Raw genomic sequence first — 15,807 nt, forward strand, 5'->3', positions numbered from 1 at the left:
TGGATGTTGTTCGTCGTAACCGTGTCGTGCCAACAACGAACAACCAACGACTCTCTCTCTCTCTCTCTCTCTCTCTCTCTCTCTCTCTCTCTCTGTGTCTCTCCAAAATGTGCGCAACGAATGGAATTGTGGCGTTTTGGTAGTTTTTGTTGTTGTCCGAGGCTAATCATTTCCTTTTGTTTGATTCATTTCTGTGAATAGAAAATGGCGGGTTCGATCTCTTCTGTTTTCAGTTGGCATGGCCCGCCTCACATGTCAGCAGGGTTAATTCCGTCATTCAATGCCAAAAATACAACATTTGTAAAGAAAACTGCCCACCCTACTTCTCCAAGGCAATTTTATAATTGGGCCAACCATGTAAGCCCTAGCCCACCATTGTGTTCAAGGCATTTTGTCCCCTTGATAAAAGTACTGTATATTTATTAAACCACTAATTGTCTTGAAAGTTTAAGTGGATAGAAAATGAAAAATTTAATAATATTTTCAAAATATTAAGGATGAAGGATGGTTCTCATTTTCGACAAGACTTTAAATCTTATATGTTCGATTATGAGAATGAGACTGAATTTGAAAATGTTTGAAAAAAAATGATTCAAGAGTATATCGGTGAGTCGGTTAGTTGTTTGGACAACATATACAAATTGAAGACAAATGGGTCAAGTGTCACATGAAAAATGAATTTACTTTGGGAGTACGAAGTACTCAACTCAGTAAAAGCTTAAATGGGGACTTAAAAACTTACTTAAAATCATATTTGGGTATAATGAAATTTTTTCAACATTTTGAACGTGTTGTAGACTAAAAGCGACATAAGGAATTGAAGGCTGAATCTAATGCTTGGAAAAAATTGCCTACATTGGGGTTAATGAATTCTCCTTTGTTGAAGTGGGCAGCACAAATGTATACTCCTGTGATATTTAAATAAATTCATGATGACTCATACTGGCGATAATAAAACATCACAAATTGTTGCGCTTTTTAATGAAGATATAGAGTATAAAGTACTTTGCGACCATGGCAATAAGATAATCTTACATAGTTACATGAAGTCCCACAACAAATCAACCTATAATCTCCTCACCCAAGACAATCCTCCTAGAATGATTATGTTTATTCCAAATCTTGTGAATAGTTGCGAAATGGGATATATTGGGAGAAGTTTTATAGCTCAAGGAGGAGGAGTTTCTTTGCCCTTTACATTGGAGCGTATGTTTCTTCAATGACATTTTCCGATGGTTCTCTATAAAGATTCACTTTGGCCGCTCAATATTAAATCTTTTTCATCTAGTAATATAGTTGAGTTATTAAAATTATGTTATTCCCAAAATATTAGGCTTAATCTTAATTCTACTAATTCTCACTCCTTCCTTTTTATTTGCAATGATCGCTTTTGATGTTATTTTGTTTTAGAGGAACAAAGTGAGCATCCCCCAATACTATTAAACTGGACGAGCAAGCAACCAGACTTTACAATGAACATTTTAGAGACTAAAATTTCATTCGAATTTCGAGCTTGAAACCGAAAGATTGGTCGCCTCATGATAATTTTCTCAAGATTGATTTCAATGCGGTGATCCCTAAGCGGTTAGCGGTTTTTTCCAACCACTTTTAGAGGCTGTTAGCAGGCGATTAATAATCGTCCGCTTTTTCAGCCCTAAATATAATTATAGCGGGGGACTAGCAATTGTTATCTTCTACCTTCTTCAATCTTGAGGTTCCGCTGAACTAGCAACTAGACCCCTTCATTTCTAAAGCTCACTATCTCCTCAAACTTATTTTTGTGTCTTCTTTCTTAAAAGGTCATTGTAGTGCCAACTGATCTGGGCATAATCTAGCCAGATGGGCCACTTGTACTGGTCTTAGTGGAAGCATTCCCACTTTGTCTCTCCCCTAGTTGTTCCTATAAGCGATTTGCCCAAACGTTTGTTATTGTCATTTGCTTAGAAAATAAAAAAAATAAAAACAAAAAAAGTTAAGTGCCATGTTTATTCAAGTTTTCTTCATTATTTGGTTATTTTCCCACTTACACTACGAACCAAAACCCATGTCTCTGCCACATTTGCTGACTAAAATCAAATTTCAATAAATAAATAAACAAAACGATGCTGAACTAATAATTGGCATTTGAGAGCCACAATCTACAAGATAAACTAAACTTAAATATGCTCCAGCAATCTCTCATAGATGCCCTTGTGGAAGAAACAAGCCACATTTACTATTGCAAACCAGAGTCCAGAATAACAAATCCCAGTTACCCCAAAAATTGCAGCACTGGTAAGAATGAAAGTGAAGTATCCAAGTTGAGTAAGGAATGGCATCCAAGAAAATATGAAGTCTTGGGACAAAATCTTGGAGAGATCATATGAACGTTCAACATTAGTTGAACATATTGGGAAGGGGCCTCACTGCCATAAACGCATCCACCATCTGAAAGAAGATTATTTGCATTCTTTATTTTTCAATTTTGGGAAGTACCAAGAAATTACACAAGAAAAAAATGAAAGGCATATATATATAACTACAGTTTCTTATGAGTACAAATATATTCACAATCACTAATACAGAGTCTTGAATTTTCAATTTCGAGAAGAATTAAAATGTTATTTGGTGGACTGATATATGACTGTCACACAAAAAGATGACATGACAGTGAAAATCAACCTTTATTTTTTTATTTTATTCTTTTTACAAGTGCTGATCCAATGGCTGATTTTCACTATCACGTCATCCTAGTTATATGACAGTTATATACCAGCTTACTAATTAGCATTACTCTTAATTAATGCCAACAAATTACAGGACAGGGGAAAAAAGAATGACAACTACAGTTTATGCTAATAATAAATAAATTCATTGGATATAGAGTTTAGAGCCAGGGTAGTCCAAAGTCACTATTCTGGTACATAACATATAGCACCAGGTGAAGTAACTTTATTAAAAGAATTTCTCCTATAAAAATGACAAAATAGATTCATAACTTTGTCTTAATTTTCAGCAAGACTACCAAAAATAAAATGAACAAACACAGCAAGAACGATCAGATGACTTTACTAATAATCAAAATAATTCTATGAATTACAAATAACCTTTGTGATTCCACACTAGCTGTGAAATTAGCTAATAAGAGTGTAGACACTGAAGCAGCTATACTAATTTGAAGTAAACTATTTTGCTAGGAATTTAAATTCAAAGACAGCATCTAGTCATAAAAGTATAAGCGGAAAGAGTATCAGAAAGAAGTCGGGGGATCATAGCACCAAGGGCATAAATTACAGTAGGTGTGGGGAAGCTCATCCAGCACACAGAGTACAAGGTTTGGGTTCTTTCTATTGTTTGCTTAAGAATAAAAAATTTATGTTTCACACCCAACAAAATTTCTCATACCATAAAAGACGATTTAGGTTACATTTGTACGTGGAATAATTACTCCATTATGAAAATGAATAATTGTTATTGAAAATACAATAATGTGGAATGAAATAATCTCGGAATAGCCATTTTCATTGCCCATGAGGGAAAGGATATTTCCATTCCCTCATGGGCAATGAGAATGGCTATTCCAAGCGTTAAATGCTTATCATATATCAAGGCTCTTCTATTCCACCTTCTTCCATTCCTAATAAAAGATATTCATTTTTTTTAAAAGGAATAGACATTCCGTGTACCTAATGTAACATTAGAGTTTCTTTTAACCCATTTAGAAGATACTTTTGAACCATATAATGTAGAGGAAATAAATAAATACACATCGCACCGACGTGATCTCTTATTACAACAATGGAAATGAATACTATTTAGATGATGCATTTTGGGACTAAACTCTTCTCTAAACTTCCAAGCACATTATTATATTATTGCTTCTAGGTCACTGATGTAGGACCATAATGGAACAGAAAAATCTATAGTTAGTGAAAATTAGGGCTAGGGGTTTCAACAAATTGAGAAGAGGTGAAAATGGATTTTGTAAATCAAGTGTTTCTCTAAATCTCTGTGCTACTAGAAATCAAGAAGAATAAGAAACACGCAATAGAGAAATCCTAGGCATCACAACCTAGAGAGGGATGCATTTTTTCCCCCTCTTTTCCCCATAAAGATTACAAGACTTACATAGACCACTTCCAACCAAACTTGAGGACCATGTATGGCCAAGTCAAAAAACCTGCACTGGTGGGTGGAGGTCACTAATCCACTAGTGAAGATTAGCAATGAAGCTATAGCTGCTTACCTTTCCACTGTCGGCCTGGGGAGCTTAGCAGCCCACCAACATACTTTCTTTCTATAGAATTCTTGTTATTTGGTACCGGTGAAGCAAAGTAAGTGCGGGACAAACTCCTCCATCTACCTAGAAATGGGTGAGTAGTGGCTCATCAAGCATTTGAGAAATTCACACCATCCATCAAATGGGATATGTAATGTAGAAACACAGGCAACCTAACCCATATGAGTTCCTTTTCCTCTTCCCATTCTTCCATACGTTTCCTAGTAATAGGGCGATCCAATAGAACCCTTGCCAATAAATTACAATATCTAAATAATGTCCGATCATGGCACAATGGCATTGTAAACACAAAATACTGAACAAACACTCTAATTTCCCCTTAGCACTAGGAGTCTTAATTGCTGTAGAATGTTATAGAGAATTTCCAAGCTGCTCAGCCTTAAAATCAGAGAGCCTTTCTATAAACTTCACTTCATTTTGCCATTCCAATGGCCCTTCGAATTCAGCAGTTATTGTAACCTTATTCATTTGAGAACAACTAAGAAAACATGCCACATTAGATATTTCGTGGTGCAAACGTATATATCAGTCCACCACCTTGTAGCCTGACAATCTAACTAGAACATTTATATTAAACACTAACAACAACTAAGAGTCAATTTATCAAGCAATTGGGGAAGCTTACTTCATCAGTCACAGCAGCTCGAGCCCTACGATGTCTTTCTACCAGTTTAGTCAAAACTTCAATTAGACGCTGCTTCACCTCACCTGTAAGCATGCGCCCCGCAGCATATTCCTGTAGAAGGACAACATAAGTATTCTTCAAAAAGAACCAGAGCAGGCAATTATTGGTGTCCTCCAGAAATAATTAAGAAACATGCAGCTTGTTGTATGAAACAGCCAAAAAACAAATCACCGGAATAGTAATTAAATCAACAAGAGAGAGCAAACTGACCTTCTTTGTGTGTTCAATCTCAGCATCATCGTCTAGGAAAAAACTTAGATATTTAATTGGTATATCAACCTGAACAATGGCCGAAAGAAATAAATATTCCTCAATGATTTACATGTTAAAAGGTAAACACTCATAAAGGAGTCCCAACATAAGAAATAAATTCAGCATTGCCACGTAAAATATCATGCAAGTGCACTAAAATATTTGCAGATTCGTCATGTATATTAGCCTAGGTAACTTGCGAGAGTTATATGATAATATAGCCTAAAAGTGCCTATTTTCTCTATTAAAATAAGCATTATCATATTCTGTCCTATTTTAATTCTTGCATTTTACATTTAATTGTGAAATATTGTTAAACCATTAATCTTAAGTTTAAATGATATATTAATGCAGAAATTATAAGAGAATGTTACCTGGTAAACATTATATACATGGCCACAATGCTTTACCCTACAAGTAATTGTCAATTAATAATTTTTGCACCTAGGCATTTGGCAAGCTGGAAGAGTCTATATTTGTCGAAAGGGGGGAGCAACTCTCTCTCTCTCTCTCTTCTCCGGCTAGTTTCCAGTTGTCTTTCTTTTCCGGTCTCTCAACATGACTATCCAGTGTTAGTCCACACCATGGGCAGAATTTTTTGTGTTGAATCGAAGTCATTTCAATTTGTTTTAGATTCAGGGGGTAAATCTTTATGTCTCAAGATTATCGAGTAGGGTCTGGGCTCTGTCCGTTCTGTCCGTTTGGGTCATGAAGGGATTTTCTGGCTTTTGTCAACGATAGAGGAGGTGGCAAGCTTAGCTAATAGCAAGGGCTTCTTTCAGAAAATCAGGACCGCATGCAGCATCATCCTCTGTCAAAGAAGCTTCAATGTCTATGGGACTTACTTGGCTACCGAAGAGTTCAATGGAGGTAGGCAGGGGATTATTGTACTCCTTGAAGGCAAAGAGAAGTGGGGTTGGTGTGGCTTTGGGAAGGTGCTTTGTTTCCTGTTGGCACCATATCTCACCGTGAAACAGCTTCCTCCGACGTTTCATGGAGATCCCTGCATTGGCAAGTCAGTCTCTCAGACAGTTCTGGCGGTTAAAACCACATGCACTTCTGCCCTTGGTGCTACATCAAGCTCAGATACGACGTCTATGGCGGTTGGAAAGCTTTCCGAGTCTAAAATAGTAGCAGTCGTGCAAACTCTCAGCACCGGAACTCAGTTCCCTCCGGCTACTAGTTCTGGAGCGATGTCAAGCTCAAATGCAGCGTCAATGGCGGATGGCCAGAACAGGACAAAACCAGCACTTGACATGAGGACAAATCAACGTACACATTTTGGTACAAGCAAGAAGGACGTGGCTTACCGTTCAGATTCTCATTCTCGCCCACATCACACATCTGCTGGAAGCAGCGTCAGCATAGAGACAAAAGAGGTAGGCAAATGGGGAGGTAGCAAAAAGGCTGGGGCAGTCTTTTTTCCTGCTTGGAAGATCCTCAAGTCCCTTAAGGACAGCTGTCGGCCTCTCCTGGGTAGTAATTTACGCATCATTGTGGATGGGCAAGGTGTGAGACACGTGAGCTGGAAAACACCACTTGTAACCCAAATTTGGAGAAAAAAGGCGCATGGGTTTGATAAGAGGGATTCGGAGGTTTCTTCTGGAACAAACCGTGGCCTCTCTATGGGTCAGGCAGACCTTTGGGTTCCCCCTGATTTTAGACCAGGCTCTTCTTCCTTGGGCCAGCCTTCTGCTTTGGGCTTTTTTCCTGAGTCTTTCCCACATCAGAGCTCTCCTTCCATCCTGGAACAGGCCCCTCCTCCTAGTGACGCTGGCCGCAAGTCCAAGAATCCCAGCCTCTCCTGATTTCGGACTCCTCCTTAACGATAACTGGGTCGAGGACAAAACCGACTAATTTGTTTACAGCGATCCTCCCAGCATCGTCTCCGGTGAGCCATGTTATGGGGGAGAATCCCGCCCCTGCGAGCTTGGAAGCGCTTCAACGTGCGGTGACGAGCCTGGATGCGGGTCAACGTGCAATGAATTGCTTGGTTATGATTTCTCCGGCGATCAATGGGTTGTTGGTAAACATTGAGCCGACTCTGCTGAACTCTCCTCAGAATACACCATTGAGCAGACTGCCAATGTTAGCTCTTCATTTCTCAGTTAGCTTTGGGATGATGGAGAAGTCTGCACCTCTTTGTTCAGCTACCATTCAGAACATTCCGGTGATCTCTTCTCATGAGTCTGTTCGTTATCATTCAGCTAGCTCCAGCTTGATGGAGAAGCTCACTTCTTCGTGTCTGGTTGACTCTCAGAGTTTGAAGAATATTTCATAGATTGGGCCCCCTCTCAAATCAGTGTCAGTATCTTCTGTATGGAGTGCTCGGCCTATGTATAATCTAGAGAAATTTCTAGGTATTTCATTTGATTCTGCTTCAGAACAGGAGGCTGAAATTCTTTTTTTTTTTTTTTTTTTTTTTAATATCATTAAAAAACACAAAGCCCCAATCAAATACATAGAGAGTATACAAGATAGGCGGCTAAAAAGAAGAAAACAATACAAGGAAAACATTAAAACTAAGCACTAAAGGGAGAAGAACACATCCGTCCAAGAGTAAAAAGAATAAAAGAGAAGGGAAATGAGCTCCTCAATGGTTCTTTCTTTATCCTCGAAATGTCTACCGTTACGTTCCCTCCACAAGCACCACCAAGAGACTGAAATTCTTTTCTCTGGAATCAACTCCAGACGGAAGAAACACATCATTCCCAGCCCTCTGATTTCTCCGATTAAACCTTTTGGTAGCAGTTCTAAAGGTATTAGAGAACTCAACAATCTGATTTGCTTAGTAAACTACGATTCTAGCGGTAAACGTTCCAAACCCCGCTCTCGTGGTAAGGCCTCCTCACTGTTATGAATTTAAAAATTGTTAGTTGGAATGTTAGAGGTATTAATGATGCAGGGAAGAGATCTAGTATTAGCAATCTTCTTAAAGTTGAAAGCCATATGTGGTTTGTTTACAAGAAACGAAGATGGAATCTATTTCTATGGGTACTATTCGGAGTTTATGGTTCTTCCAGCTTTTGGAACCTCTGGTGGTATTCTCTTGATGTGGGACAAACGTGCTGTGGAATGTATTGATGAGGCAATAGGCACGTTCTCGCTATCTTGCAAGTTTAAGTCAGTTTTGGACCAATTTGTTTGGGCTTTCTCAGGGGTATACGGCCCTAATGATAATTCTGAGAGAATTCTGCTTTGGGAAGAATTATCTGGGATTTCACATTTGTGGGATATTCCATGGTGCATTGGAGGAGACTTTAATGTTGCCCGCTACATGTATGAGCGCGCTGGTGTTCCTCGTTCCACGACTGCTATGGGGGAATTTTCAAACTTCATTTCTGAGCTTGGTTTGCTGGATCTCCCTTTGACTAGAGTCTCTTTTACTTGGTCCAACAATCAAGTCCCTCCCTCCATGTCCAGGATTGACAGATTTTTAGTTTCTCCTCTTTGGGAAGAACATTTTTCAAATCTGCTCCAGCGCCGTTTGCCTCGTCCTTTGTTAGATCATTTCCCCATCTTGCTTGATTGTGGTGGTGTGAGTAAGGGCTCGGGTTCATTTAAGTTTGAGAATATGTGGCTGAAAGCTTAAGGGTTTGCAGAGCTCGCTAAACAGTGGTGGGATTCTTATCGTTTTTATGGCACCCCCTGTTTTATCCTTGCTAGCAAATTAAAACAGTAAGAGAGAGCAGATGGCTCTTATGCAGGGGATTTGTCCCTAATATTCAAGTTTTTTCTTTTTTATGTATTTTTATTTGTACTTTGTCATGTATTTTAATACTATGAGTGGCTAAATCTCTAGCTAGGACTAGGGGTGAAGCCTATTTTTTTTTTCTATGTTCTTGAGACTTTTATTTTGTCATTCTTCGTAGATCAATGATTAAATATTTGGGATGAATTTTATTTGAAAGTAATTTCATGAGAAAAGTTTATTTTGATTCCTTATGATTTTTCTTTATATCAAATGCTTACTTTATTTGATTTGTTATGATTCGAATTTTTTTTTTTTTTTTTTTTGATAAGTAAGAGATATATCATTAAAAAGCGCAGAACGCAATCAAGTACATAGGAAGTATACAAGAAGGGCATCAAGAGGAAGAAGAAAACATAACAAGGAAATCATTAAAACTAAACACTAAAGGTGCGAGGTACGCAGCCGACCAAGAGTACAAAGAATAAAAGAAAAAGGAAATGAGTTCCTCAATAGTTCTTTCTTTGTCCTCGAACTGTCTATCATTGCATTCCCTCCACAAACACCACAAAAGGCAACAAGGGACCATCTTCCACACGATCGCACTCCTAGAGCGACCACCCGTCCACCAGCAAGCGAATAAATCTACCACCCGAAGAGGCATAACCCAAGACAAACTGAAGCGACTAAAAATGGCATTCCATAGAGCACATGCAACCTTGCAATGAAGAAAAAGGTGGTCCACCGACTCCCCATTCAATTTGCACATACAACATCTATCAATCACAACAACACCCTTCTTTCTGAGATTGTCCAAGGTGAGGATCTTCCCTTGCGCTGCCGTCCAACCAAAGAAAGCCACTTTCAAAGGAACCCTTGGTCCGCCAAATACTTTTCCAAGGAAAATGAATAGCCTCTTTGCAAGCAAGAGTATTATAGAAAGATCTAACATCAAATATCCCTTTATGGGAAGGAGACCACCAGAGTTGGTCATCCCCATCACAATCCACTCTAGTAGAGTACAGCAGAGAGAAAAAAGAAGCCAATACATCCACCTCACAGTCATGGGCCGCTCGAAAGAAGCTAACATCCCATTGATAAGACCCGCTCACCACAACCAAATGGTCTGCAACATGTGCATCCTTATCACGCGCTATGTCATACAAAACTGGAAAAGCTTCCTTAAGGGGCACCTCACCACACCACACATCGTCCCAAAAGCGAATCCTAGATCCATTTCCCAGAATAAGTCTGGTATGGCTGCAAAGCAAACTCCATCCCTTCCTAATATTCTTCCAAAGCCCCACTCTGTGTGACCCAAGGGGGTGTAAAGAACACCAACCAGCCCAAGTAGAACCGTACTTTGCACCCACAACAGATTTCCACCAAGCTCCTCTCTCATGGGCATAACGCCACAACCACTTCCCTAAAAGAGCCTTATTGAAAATCCTTAGATTTCAAAATGCCCAATCTGCCATTTGAAATAGGAGAACAAACCTTGGACCAATTAACCAGATGAAATTTAAATTCTTCACCTATGCCACTCCACAAGAAATCTCGATGCAACTTCTCTATACGATTAGCAACACTGGAGAGAATAGGAAATAGAGAAAGAAAGTACGTAGGAAGGTTAGAGAGAGTGCTTTTTATAAGGGTAACTCTACCACCCTTTGACAAATACAACCGCTTCCAGATAGCCAGCCGCCTCTCAATCTTACCAACTACCTCATCCCAGCTAGACTTAGCCTTAAAAGGGGCCCCCAACAGAAGTCCAAGGTACTTTAAAGGAAGAGAAGAAACTCCACAGCCCAAGATGCCAGCCAAATCATCCATATTATCCACATGACCCACAAGAACCAACACTGACTTATCCAAATTAATCTTCAAACCTGAAACAGCTTCAAAGGACAATAATAACATATGAAGATAGAGGAGATGGTCAGAATTAGCCCCGCAGAACACGAAAGTATCGTCTGCGAATAACAGATGAGAAATGTTAATCACTCCATTGCTGTCAGAGCCCACAGAGAAGCCAGAGAGGAAGCCCCTTTGAACAGTAATATAGAATAACTTACTGAGGGCCTCCATCACAATGACAAACAATAGAGGCGACAGAGGATCACCCTGTCTAAGACCACGAGAGTTGCTGAAGAAACCAGAAGGGGTGCCATTCACCAAGACCGAGAAACGCACCGAAGAGATACAATGCGCTATCCAAGAACATCATCTCTCCTCGAAGCCAAATTTTCTCAACATATACAATAAGAAATCCCAGTTAACATGATCATAAGCCTTCTCAATATCCAGTTTACAAAGTAACCCTAGTACACCTGACTTGATGCGACTATCCAGACACTCATTAGCTATAAGAACAGAATCAAGAATTTACCTTCCTTTCACAAAAGCATTTTGTGGATTCGAGATAATCTTCTCCACAACCCTTCTCAGTCTAATAGCAAGGACTTTAGCAATGATCTTGTAAACGCTACTTACAAGACTGATAGGTCGAAAATCTTTAAGATCCACAGCCCCAGGCTTCTTCGGAATTAAGGCTAAAAAAGTGGCATTAATGTTTTTGACAAACTTTCTATGAGTGTGGAAGTCCTAGAAAAACCCCATGAGATCCGTCTTGATCACATCCCAACAGTCTTGGAAGAATGCAGGAGTGAACCCATCAGGGCCTAGAGCCTTATCACGATTCAACCCTTTTACCACCTCTAGGACCTCCCTTTACTCAAAAGGAAGTTCTAAGGAAGAGGCCTCACCCACATCCAAAGTGTCAAAAGCAAGGTTATCCATCCTAGGCCTCCAAGAGAAGGGTTCTGCAAAAAGAGACTTGTAAAACTGAGTAGCATGATCCCTAATAACCTGCTGATCTGAAGAAGTAGAGCCATTGACTAAGAGTGACTTTATGGAATTGGACCTCCTATTCGAGTTGGCTACCCAATGAAAGAATTTAGTGCATTTATCACCCTCTTTAAGCCAAAGAACCCTAGACTTCTATCTCCAACTAATCTCCTCCTGTAAAATAGAATTCTCCAGATATCTGATGACCCCACATTTCTTCTCCTTTTCTTCGGGAGTTAACCCACGTTGTTCCTCCAAACTATCAAGAGCACACAATTCTTCCAAATGCATTTTTTTGCGGAGCTCCACATTACCAAACTCCTGTTCGTTCCATCTTTTGAGATCATTCTTTAAAGCCTTAAGCTTTTGAGAGAAGATGAAGCTGGGTGAACCTTGAAATCGATAAGACTCCCACCAAATACGCACCCTATCCATAAACCCTTCAGCCTTTAACCACATATTCTCGAACTTGAACGGTCTAGGACCCCAATGAACACCACCACAATCAAGAAGAATAGGAAAATGATAAGAACACAGTCTTAGAAGCCTTTTCTGTAAAGAACCTGGAAACTTGACTTCCCAATCTGGAGAAACAAGAAATCTATCAAGACGAGACCAAGAGTGATTATTAAACCACGTAAATGGCCCTCCTGCAAGAGGAAGATCCATAAGATCATGCTCGAAAATAAAGTCCGAAAACTCCATCATAGCAGCATTAAGACGAACATCTCAAGATCTTTCAGCAGGAAAGCGAGTGACATTGAAATCACCCCCGATGCACCAAGGCAACTCCCACCAAGAAGAAAGGCCAGCCAACTCATCTCAGAGAAAACTTCTAATAGAGTCAACGTTGGGACCGTAGACCCCAGCAAAGGCCCAAGAGAAGTCATCAGCAACGCTTCTGAAAGAACAGGCAACAAACTCACCCACATACACATCCATCTTCTCTACAATCCTTCTATCCCACATAATCAAGATACCACCAGAGGCCCCACGAGAGGCTAAGTAGCACCAATCAACAAAGTGACAACCCCACAAACTCCTCACTAAGCTATTAGAAATAAAATCCAGTTTGGTTTCTTGCAAGCAAATAATATCTGCCTTCCAATGTCTAATTAAATTTCTGACTTTCAACCGCTTGTCATCCTCATTTAACCCTCTAACATTCCAAGAAAGGATTTTGGGCTTCATAATAAACCACCAAAAGCCCTACCTTTGCACCTACCACGAGAGGTGCTACCACTATGCGCGTCATAATTAACAGAACAAGCTAATCTGTTTAATTCCCCCGTACCTTTGATGCTCATACTTGAGCTAGAACCTGCTACCTTCTTATCATTGTTGTTGATGATAGCCTCAAACACAGCCGAAAGTTGACTTTCATAGCCATCGCACGTAATCCCCACCGAATGGCTATACACTAGAACCGCCTTCAAAAAACCCCTTGAAGACTTCTCACCAGAACATCCCCTAACCTTGTCAAAAAGAGACAAAGGTTCAAGCTCTTCCACTGGCATTAAAGCAAGTTCCATCCCATTTCTAAGTCCCGAACCAGAAGAGGGGATGTGGGTCAACGTAGAATCAGACGAAGGAAGACCCGAAGGAACCAAGGAGTCCGATCGACCCAAACCAGCCCAAACAGTCAGCTCATCCCCTGAGCCCCTCGAAACTAAGGCAGAATCAACCGGGTCTAAGGGAGAAACCTCCGGAACAAGGATGGGCGGAACTGGCCTAGAACTCATAACTGAAGAAGAAGAAACGTTTAAAGGAACAAGGACTTCAAGGGCGAAAGATGGACCTCCGCCGACCTCTGGCAGCTTTGAAGACAGGCCCATCTTCTCAAACGGACCCACTTCTTCCTCCAAAAGTACTTCGTCAAAATCTAGCCGTGAACCTAGCTCGGAACTAGCAGAGCATACGTCACGCTGGCTCCCCGGAACAAGGGTACCGAACGACGGGGAACCCAACCCACCGAAGATCTCTGGAGAAGCCGGAGACTTATCTGAACCTCCACTGCCCTTCGCCGGCAAGAGGCCCTCCACAAGAAGCACTACCCGATCTTTCAGGACAAGAGCGTTGGGCTTCGGATCTTTCTTAACCCAACGAAGCCTTCTCTTTTTCTTAAGATTTTTCTTTCTCTTTCGCCCAGTAGCAATGGGCTTAAGGCCAGGCCCAATCTCAAGAAGCCCTTCACAAACCCTGCTAAGAGCTTGGTCCACTTCAGCCTTCAACTTCTCCAGCTGGCTTTTCCAAATCAAGAGAGAGGAATACGTGTTCATCACCCCTGTCAGCTGATTTCCTGCAGAATTATCACCATAGAAGCAACCTGTCTTGTCTTGAGTAGCAGAAACCGTCTCGGCCTTCACAAAATCTGAGCCACAACGGTAACAATGTTCCTTACCCAACGGATTCACTTGAGAATTCAAATTTTCTGAACCACATGTTAACACAATCGGCAGCTTCTGCTCCTCCAGGCGTTCACCACGATCCTTAGCCAAAGAAACCGTTTGTTGAGACAGCATCCTCTCCACCTCCAAACGGCTAGGACCCGAACGCAAAACATCTGCGAAGGAAGGCGCACCATCTTTGCTGAAAAAGTCGCCATCTCCCTTCCTCCTTGTCTTCTCTCGAACTGTTGCAGGACATACCACTCCAAGCCTAAGCGGGACTTTAAGGAATGCACTGACCTTATCCAACTCAAGGACAAAACTCCTCCAACCCCTCCCATCTCGACCTTCTGGAATGAAAATAATTCCTCTCCGACCGCCAGCACCATAAACTGCCACTTCAAGAAACCTTCCAACTGCATTTCCACCTCGTCTAACGATGAGTACCTTAGACCCCTCCCTGAAGGACTTGATAAAGTCCTCCCCCGGAAACCACTGCAAGTTCTCCATTGTCGACGCCAACCACCCTATGCATTGAGCACTCAGAACAACCAGCCCAGAAAAAAACTTCCTCCTTTCTTCCAATCTCACTACCGAGGCTCCTTCTACCACCGTGAACACAAAAGTCTTGGCCTCCACGCAACACCACCTCTCCATGAAGAAACCTACCCTTGTCACTTCCACTTTCTACCTATATATTGAATGCTTAATTTATATCAACCCATGTTCAATCTATATTTTATTTTTCCTTGAGCTTAATTATTTTATCTTCCGACTACTTGGGTTTGATGTTTGGCATCTTGAGTCTTCTCCGGCGTGTTCAAACCGTGCCATTGGTAGGCCTGAGCTGGTTTCAGCAGTGATAGCTGCCTCTGCCTTGTCTGTTTCTGAGGCTCTTTTGTTCGATCGGCAGCTTAGGTCCTCTTCGGTGAGATTTGCTGGTGGGGATCAGCCTTCTTTGCCATCTGCTTCAGAGGTCGGTACCGGGTTGCCAGATCTGGTTCTGTTTGGAAGCCTGGCCAATTTGCCTTGCCGGAACTGTCTCCGTCTCCGGCTCTCATTGGGAGTGGTCCAGTATTCCTAGATGTTTCCGGTGATTGTTCTTCTGGTGCCGATGCATTAGGTGAAAGGCTACATTGTTCTCTCCTTGTGATGTCAGGGTCTGGGGCGCATATTTATCCGTTGGAATCCAAGTGGGTGTTTAGATACTCTCGGAAACCTAAGGTTGACAGATTGGGTCAGCATTTGCTTGCCAAGACTTTGGCGGCAATCAGTGCTCCCCTAGCTCCTTCTATGCGGTTGATTGGGGCAGTTGCCAAGCCCTTGTTGGCATCTGCAAGGGATGGGGTAGTGTCTACGCATGCGCCTAAGGTCAGTCAGTCTCTTCTTCGGCATGTCTTTCTTCTCCCAAGCGGTGCAGTCCTTCCTCCATCAAAAGTGGGTAGGTCTCCTCTCTCTGCGGTCCAGCCTATGTTTGGGTGCCCCGCTCTGTTGTCTTCCTCAGAGGTGAGTGAATTTTCGAGGGAAGGTGATTTTGAAGGGGTTGGTGTTCTCTCGGGGCAACGATTAATGTTAGTTTCTATTTCCAAACAGTAGGGGTCTCCCACGAGGGGAATGTAAAGGGCTTTTTGGACTTAATGCCCCAAGTTGATGAGGAGCAGCGTCT

The 15,807-nt window shown here is 41.3% G+C and overlaps 1 protein-coding gene across 1 annotated transcript in view; it reads right to left on the reverse strand.

Moving 5' to 3' along the window:
• Positions 1–2,091: 2,091 nt before the first annotated feature.
• LOC133870527 (tryptophan--tRNA ligase, cytoplasmic) overlaps positions 2,092–15,807 on the reverse strand; it is a 30,177-nt gene continuing 16,461 nt past the window's right edge. The window contains exons 9-11 of the mRNA XM_062307688.1: positions 5,175–5,243; positions 4,905–5,015; positions 2,092–2,427 (exon numbers count right to left, since the gene is read on the reverse strand). Of these exons, the coding sequence (XP_062163672.1) occupies positions 2,377–2,427; positions 4,905–5,015; positions 5,175–5,243 (231 nt within the window). The 3' untranslated portion in view covers positions 2,092–2,376. The remainder of the gene's footprint in view (positions 2,428–4,904; positions 5,016–5,174; positions 5,244–15,807) is intronic.

The sequence above is a fragment of the Alnus glutinosa genome, chromosome 6 (genome assembly GCF_958979055.1).
Source record: "Alnus glutinosa chromosome 6, dhAlnGlut1.1, whole genome shotgun sequence".
In the NCBI taxonomy this organism is placed as follows: Eukaryota; Viridiplantae; Streptophyta; class Magnoliopsida; order Fagales; family Betulaceae; genus Alnus; species Alnus glutinosa.